We start from the raw sequence: 8,025 nt of genomic DNA, 5'->3' as shown, positions 1-8,025 counted from the left end.
AAATGTAAAAAAAAAAAATTTAAGTTATGAATTGATATTCTTTAAGCCATGCCAGGGAATGTACATATGATACTTTCACACAAAATATTTTTATTCCTCCCCTAACAAGTCTGGAATGTGATTTATGTCTTGAAAGAGAGAGAATATCTTCGGGCCAAGGCTATCGGGAAAGACTCCGCAGGGAGAAACGACATTTGAAGGAAAAAGCTGAAACACAAGAGCAAGAGAGAGACTCTTCCAGGAGAGAACAGAGCCCCAGTGCGGATGGACGCCCGGAAGCGCGGCCTGACAGGGACAGGGGCTGAAGGACAGGGCCCTCGGGGCTGCAGAAAACGGGCTGGAGAGCCTGAGCGGAGGACCTTCCCAGCGGACCTGACCGAAAAGCAAAGACCACGGAGTTCACAACTGGCAAGAATTTGAAACCATTAAAGAAAGCGTGTGAGCAGTTCTGTGATCAAAATTGTGCTTTAATTAATACATCCTGCAAAATAATAAACCAGACATTACAGCAGAGGAACATACAGGTAAGAAAACCAGATAAAGGAAGCTGGAGAGAAATATATAAAAGACTGATGGAATATTTCAAAAGGAAAATTAAAACAATCTTGATTTTTAAAGTGTCCTCCACTGCAGATTAAGCAAGATCATCTTTTTCACCGTCTTTATAACAATGTGCATTGAAAGCCTTGGGGCTCGTTCTCAGGCGTGAGCAGGAAGTGCGTTTCTCAGGCCCCTCACGCTCCCTGGGAAGCTAAGTGCATGGGAGCAGCAGCACCTCCCAGACCAGCTTCCCAGACATGAGCTTGGTGTTGCGGACGGGGATGGTCTTTTTTCAGCTTTCACTCCCATGTCACGTAAAACTGCATTCCGTTCTGCTGTAAACCGTATGCAATGACAGGCTTCCAAATACAAACCACCAATAAATATGGACATGAAATTACAATTTTTAGTGTGTAACTTTAAGTGGTTGTGTTCTTATACAAAATGGTTTACATTTAGAGGGTTTTGCTTTTTAAATTTGGTATAAGGGAATTAGTGTTAAAATGTCTTCAGGCCCTCCTAATTACTACCAATTGACTTTTTAAAAAATATGTTTTTATTGATTTCAGAGAGGAAGGGAGAGGGAGAGAGAGAAACATCAATGATGAGAGAGAACCATGGATCGACTGCCTCCTGCACACCCCCTACTGGAGATCGAGCCCACAACCCGGCATGTGTCCTTGACTGGATCAAACCCAGGCCCCTTCAGTCCACAGGCCAACGCTCTATCCACTGCGCCAAACTGGTTAGGGCCAAAGTGACTTTTGTCAAACACTGCTCCCTTCCCTTCAAAAGCGATCATGTTCTGTCAGTCCTCCACACGCCTCTCACCTAACCAGATGGCGCAGCTCTCAGCCTGTGTGAGGAGGAGTGAGAAGCTACATAGGGGCTGCATGAATCGGGGTCACCGATTGGCACAGCACAAGGAAACAGAAGCAGCTGGGACGAGAGGCATGCCAGGCACCCAGCACCTATGGGCCGGCACGGCTGCTGCCAAGTTCAACGGGAAAAGCGTGGGTTTCAAAAGATGTTGCTGGACGATGAACAAGAGATGATAATGGACATGACATTTAAGATAAAAAGCAAAGTAAGCCATTTGTTCTAGGCGTTCCTGCAGGCTTTTTGCCAAAATACTCTTTCAGGTTTCTCCGAATTCCCTTCCTATACAGCTACTCCGTTACTGTATTCCCCACCACTATCCCCGCCCTCCACAAACAGGACACCCCCAGCTGATCCCAAAGAATATACCAGAAGGGGTTTTTTAAATCAAAGACTAGTGATAAAGAAAACAAAACAGGAAAAATGGCTCCCTAAGAACAGGTGAGCCAAACTAATGTGCTTTCATTATTAGGGTTATGGTGGTCAGTATAAAATGTTACTGCACTGTAGCCATAAGCAACTAGGATGAATCATATGAAATTGCCATTTTAGTGCAAGAAAATATTGGAGCGTTGGCAACTTCCTATGGTTCACTCTAAGGTAACTCTCAGCACACTGTACCAAAGTTACACGAAAGATGTAAGTCTTTGCTAACACATGTAAAAGTGGCACGACGCTGGCACTGATGGCTGACACGATGGCCGGCAGAGCCAAGGCTGTGAAAGCTTCCCTTCCGCTGAAACGAAGAGATACATTTACTGGGAACTGAGGAAAAGGACAGGTTTAAAATTCTGCACTACATTCGAAAAAACCAATGTGTTAACTACACCACAGAAATCTGGCTGAGTGCAAACTTGAACATGCACCCTCGCTGCTCCAGCCAGGCCGTGGGCTGTCTGATTCGCCGCGGGGCTGTCCTCCGAGCACCGCCGCCACCGCTGCCACCACCCCACCACCGCCCGCCTCTGGGCCAGAATCGGCTGTGGCTCCAGGCCAAGTTCTCAGGTCACCGCCTCCAGGAAGGCTTCCCTCCCTCTGCTGGCTGGAGCCACAGCCCTCCTCTCCATGCCAAGTTTGCTTCCCTCCCTGTAATAAACATGCCCTACTCTGGGCCTACGGTCTTTCAGCTCCGTGTCAGGGGCACGTACTGATAATGGGAGGGGTTCTGAGGAGCAGAACTGTGACAGCTGAAGACTCAAAACCATCCAGGACTTGAACATAAAGCCCAGGAGAAACCGTCTGTGAGTCAGCCGGGTCCTGTGGGGCGACAAGTGCGCACCGCTCGCGGGATGAGGGGACCAGGCAGGGCCCCGGCACGCGGCCCTGAGAAGGTGCCAGGGGACTTCCAGGTGCTTCCACCCCGGCTGAGGAAAGGAGTTTGGGAGGGGCCTGTGCCACAGAAAAAGGCGGGGCCATAAAAGGGAGGAATCAGCTTCACGTTAAAACAAAGGTCAGGATGGGCGTCTGACTTGCGCTGCCCTGTGCGCCTGCCACGGCCTCTGGTCAGGTCAACACAGGTGTGACTCGTGTGGCTGCACAGCCAGGTCACCACCACCCAGGACAGCTGGCTACACCCAGAGGTGAGGCGGTCAACCTGGGGGTCAGTAAGCTCCTAAGAATAAGGAGAGAAAAGACAGTTCCCAGCAAAAACAAGTCTCACCCACAGCCTGCGCTCCAACAGTATCATCAGAACGAAATTACGAACTATCCTCCGAAGCCTGACAGGCCGCGTGAGGACAAAGGTCTGCACTTAATGGAGAGTCAAAGGGCAAAGGGAGGCGTAGTGGAGAGAAGACACAGGCACTGGATCAAGGCTCACAGAACGAAGAGCAATGAAAGCCGCCTCAGACAGAACATGCACTTCCTAGCAAAATGCAGTCCAAACAACGGGAAGGTTGCATTAAGGAGGTTGAATTAATGCCAAGGCCCCCGACACTCAAATTCTGTATGCGCACAGACAAATGCATGAGCGTGTGCCCCTGTATCTCACTGCGTCGGTGCAGTGCAGCCCCTCCTCCGGCCCTGCTCTCCTGGCTGCAGGCTCCTCGCCGGCACCAAGCCCACTGACCAGAGCAGCTCACAAGTTTGCTAGGGGCTCATCTCTTGCTCTGCACACGCTTCCTAGCCACGTGCATCTCAATTAACGAAGAGTCTCAGAGAAGATAAAAGATGGCTCAGCTGGTGATCGCTAATCCAGGCCTCTGGTCTGCAGTTCACAACAGCTGCCCTCGTGACTCACAGACACCAGCAAACAGAGTGGATTTCCACCACGAACGGCACCGCGCGAGCTGACACTCCAGTTCTCACGCGACACGATGAAAGGCCTACATCCGTGCACGAGTGTCAGTAGTTTGCGCAGCGTATTTCCAAAAGACTGTCTCCCCTTAGAGACAGCAGCTCACATCTAAGGCAGCGGTCGCCAACCCGTGGTCCGCGAGGTCCGAAAGGTTGGCAACCGCTGGTTTAAGGAAACCTTTGGAGCAGCATTTGCCAACCGGGGGTGCGCGGACACTGGTGGTCCGTGAGGTCCGAAAAGTTGGCGACCGCTAATCTAAAGGATCTTACATTTTCTACCAGAGCTAGTGTTTCTCTCCCAGGGAGGAAAAGCACATGTGATGCATACATTTTAATCAAATGAGTTTAGTTTCATCTTTTGAAATTCAAAGAAGACAGCAAGCGCTGGGGGCAGGGCAGAGAGAATGTCCCAGTAGAAATAAATCCAAACATACTGTTTAGAAAGACATACTGCTTTGGAAGACAAATCCCAACATCACAGAATGTCAAACACTTTAACAATGAAAACTCGGGCATGCTTTGGATTTTACAAACCTGTGGGTTATCCATGTACCATACAAAACTATCTTCTCTGGTGTCCAGTATGAAGTACCTTCGGAGAAATTTACCACTGTTCTCATTTTCTTCGATGTCTAGGAAACCACAGATGCGATTCTGACGATCCACGTAAGGCATTTCTGGGCCTGAACATCACCCTGTAAGACAAAACACCAGGGTGAGGATTCCCCAGTGGACTTGGAGGATAACGGGTGCTATGGGGTGATTTGTTCAACCCACTTCCAGCACAGGTGGGAGCGGTCAAGGGGAACACATACAAAGCCCGGGCAGAAGTCCCTTTGAAATCAGGGAGTGTGGGTGGTTACCAAGGGCAACGGCTCACACTGACGAGGACAGAGGAGGCTGTGCCCCTCACTTGAATAATGTGCTTACTTTTCCCTAAACAAACCCAAGTGGACCCCAGAACCAGCTGCCCAAACTTCCATTCCTCACTTACAAATCAAGAGAGCCTACCTTTCAGACCGCTCCAGAGTATTTTTAAATAGACAAAACAATAGTAGCTTCCACTGCCACTGACTGTATGCTAGGCTCTCGATTCTTTCCCATGCACTTTCTCATTTAATCCTCAAAATGACTCCAGGTAGCACCATCTTTCCCATTTCAGACAAGAAACTTAACACTGAGGAGGGAAGCGACTTTCCAAGATGAGAGAACTTGTAGGAAACGGATCAAAACAGGACCCAGATCCTTGGACTCTGCAGCTTGTACTTAATCTCGACACCACCCGGTCTCTCCAAAACCTTTTCAACTCTTAAAACTAAAATGAACCAAAACAAAGCCAGCGACCATCACGAAGAGAGAGAAGCAGGCACTCCGCGCCTCCCGATGGAACGCACCATCACCACTGAGGTGAACCTACTGTCACCAAAAGAAGCTGTTCCCTGGGCCTTCCACCAGGTCTCTAGACCCCCCCCCCCCATTCCAACTGCTGATCGACAGAAATACAGGCACAGAGGAACCCAATGAGGGACAGAGTGATTCAGTCACCAAGCCACACTGGGAGCGACCAGGACAAAGAGCCCCGTTTCTTCAGCAAAACGACGTCGACAGGGAATGTAGGAGAGAGGCTGCAGACTGAAGGCGACGTCGGCGACAGCGCATCGTGGTCTGAAGTGCTGACGTTGTTACCGTGCGGACTGACGTTAAAACCAGGACTGGGGTTACAGACAGTGCTGGCGGTCATTCTCTCCAGAAACAAGCGAGGGTCCCTCCTGCTGTGCCTGGCGCCTGCGTGCCCAGCACTCTCTCGGCCGCAGAATGGATTTGTCTAACCGGCTCTTCGTTTACAGGCTCGAGGAAGGGTTAACTCAGCGAGAACTCCGTCAGGACGAACAGACTTGCACTACTTGATTTCAAGATTTGCAATAAAGCCACAGCAATAAAGACAGGGTAGGGCTGGTGAGGAGACAGCTCTACCAAATCAATAAAACAGAGGAGCACCCAGAAACAGAACCACTCCTCTGCTGTCAACCGATTTTCAACAAAGATGCCAAGGCAGTTCCATGGGGGAAGGACGGTCTTTCCACGAATGGCGCTGAAACGATCCGCTCTCTGTGTGGAAGGAAATGAGCTCGTGATGGGTCAGGGCTCTCACGTGAAGGCTGTAGCAGGAGCACTTGCTTCTAAGAAACACCCAGGAGCACGTCTTCAGGGCCCTGTGTGGTAGCCAGCCTCCTCCGATCATGTGCGGGAACCTGGCCAGGTAATGGTTAATATACTGGACTGAGTTAAAATTAAGAACTTCTCTTTGAAGGAAACCATTAAGAAATCGAAAGGAAAAGGAAGAAAAAATAAATAAATAAGGAATCCAAAGACAAGACACAGATGGGAGAAAACATTCAGTACACTTATATCAAATAACCGATATCCAAGAACAGGCAGAGAATTATTATAATTCAATAATAAGACAACCAACAAAATAGAAAAATGGGCAAAAAATACGAAGACAAGCCAACAAAGAAATCTATATATGGTAAATAAGCACATTAATCAGGAAGAACTGCAAAGAAACACCATAAGATGCCACTACATACCTACTAGAATGGCTAAAACAAAAAAAAACCGTAAAGACAAACAAACATAAAACCTGGCAATGCCAACTGCTGACCAGCATGAACGAATGACCACTCTCGCGTACACTGACGTACAGGGACGTGGAAGCAGCTCTCCCCGGGACAGGTGTCCCTCCTGCCAGGGCAGTGATGCTGCCCCGCCTGTCGCCGGGCTATTGAGAACACACACACAGTCTTTTCTACCTTCCACTGCTTCTCACTGTGATTTGTAGGATGCCCTTCCCCTCGCTCCCTCCTCAGACATCATGGGCAAACGATAGCCTTTCAACATGTACAGCCATTAAGAGCTCCAGTTCCACCTAACTCAGTCTAAGCCTTCAGTCTCCTATGCAGTATTACGCTGTTCTCCTCCCTCACTGACCCCAGGGCTGGGCCACTTGCTGCAGGAAGTCCTTGGACGGGGTGGGGTGGTGGTGCGCCCTGGGGTAGGGCCCTCTCGGCCCTCTTCTGGGATCTCTGGGATGGGGACTGGTCAGAAGCAGCAGTGCAAGGGCAGCGTTTCTGACCAGGGAGTATTAAAGCTCTTTGGCCTGGTCGTGGTGGCTCCGTGGCTGAGCGCCAACCTATGAACCAGGTCACGGTTCCATTCCAGTCAGGGCACATGCCTGGGTTTCGGTCTTGATCCCCAGTAGGGGGTATGCAGGAGGCAGCCGATCAATGATTCTCATCGATGTTTCTCTCCCCGTCTCCCTTCCCCTTTGGTGAGACTGTACAGCGAGGGCCCTTGCCCAGCGTCCCGGGCCTGACACTGCTGCCCGCACCCCCTCCTGGGCCTGGGCCTGACACTGCTGCCCACACTCCCCTCCCAGGCCTGACACTGCTGCCTGCACTCCCTGCCCGGGCCCTGTCCCCTCTGTCCTCCCCGGCTCCTGGGTGCATGGCTGAGGTGGGTTGGGGATCTTTCCCTGTGCAGCCAGATTTTGTTCATACCAGCAAGATGGCCCCAGTCGGGTGCCTCCTGCACTTCCTTGTGACACCAGACAGTGGCCTGCAGGTGCCCACATCGGCCCCCTTCCTGGCCCCACCTTTCTACGCAGGCTCCCCTTGTAGCCCTTCTCCCCCCCCGTGAACCATGATGCTCTTGGGTGTCCCCTGCCTGTTTGGGGTGAGCACCCCTCTGCTCCCTGTGCTCTCCCCGAACACTTGGAGGACTTCTCAGTGCCTCCTCTGTCTGTCAGCTGCGTGTATGGTGTGGGACGATGGTGAGGCGTTGGTCAGGGTGCTGGAGCCCTGAGGTCTGTGGGGGTGTCCGTGTGTGCTCCCCAGAGGTTTGATCCCGAAGTCCATACATGCTCAGCTGTGTGTTTGTCAGCAGCTTGGGAGAATAAGGATGGTCTCACCCAACATCTAGTTAACAGATAGCAGGGTCCTGAGGGCCTAACCAGGTCTCACTCTGCAGAACGTCTTTCCTTTCTTTTTCTTTTCTGTCTCTGACTTTTGTTTTCATTTTTTGGCTTACTTCCTGGTTCCTGACTGATGAAGTATTAACTACGACTTTGTTAATTTATCGCTAATTGTATTATCTAATCATATGTTAGAGCATAAGTAATGCTGAAGGGTAAATATTGGGGAGGTTTTAATCATGTAATTTTATCTATTCTTGCCTCATACTAACTTAACTAAAAATGATAGAAATCCAGTGAAATAGAGAGTGTCTGAACCTTTTTCCTTCGTCATCTAA

General features: G+C 50.2%; 1 protein-coding gene across 3 annotated transcripts in view; it reads right to left on the bottom strand.

The window, feature by feature from the left end:
* Positions 1-4,429, bottom strand: part of PLEKHA1 (pleckstrin homology domain containing A1) — a 28,194-nt gene extending 23,765 nt beyond the window's left edge. For all 3 annotated transcript variants that reach the window (XM_006757956.2, XM_006757957.2, XM_006757958.2), the window contains exon 1: positions 4,249-4,429. In XM_006757956.2, coding sequence (XP_006758019.1) covers positions 4,249-4,389 — 141 coding nt within the window. In that variant the 5' untranslated portion in view covers positions 4,390-4,429. The remainder of the gene's footprint in view (positions 1-4,248) is intronic.
* Between the last annotated feature and the right edge of the window lie 3,596 nt (positions 4,430-8,025).

This window comes from Myotis davidii, unplaced genomic scaffold (assembly GCF_000327345.1).
Source record: "Myotis davidii unplaced genomic scaffold, ASM32734v1 scaffold1055, whole genome shotgun sequence".
NCBI lineage: Eukaryota > Metazoa > Chordata > Mammalia > Chiroptera > Vespertilionidae > Myotis > Myotis davidii.
This window is presented reverse-complemented; position numbering and strand designations above follow the sequence as displayed.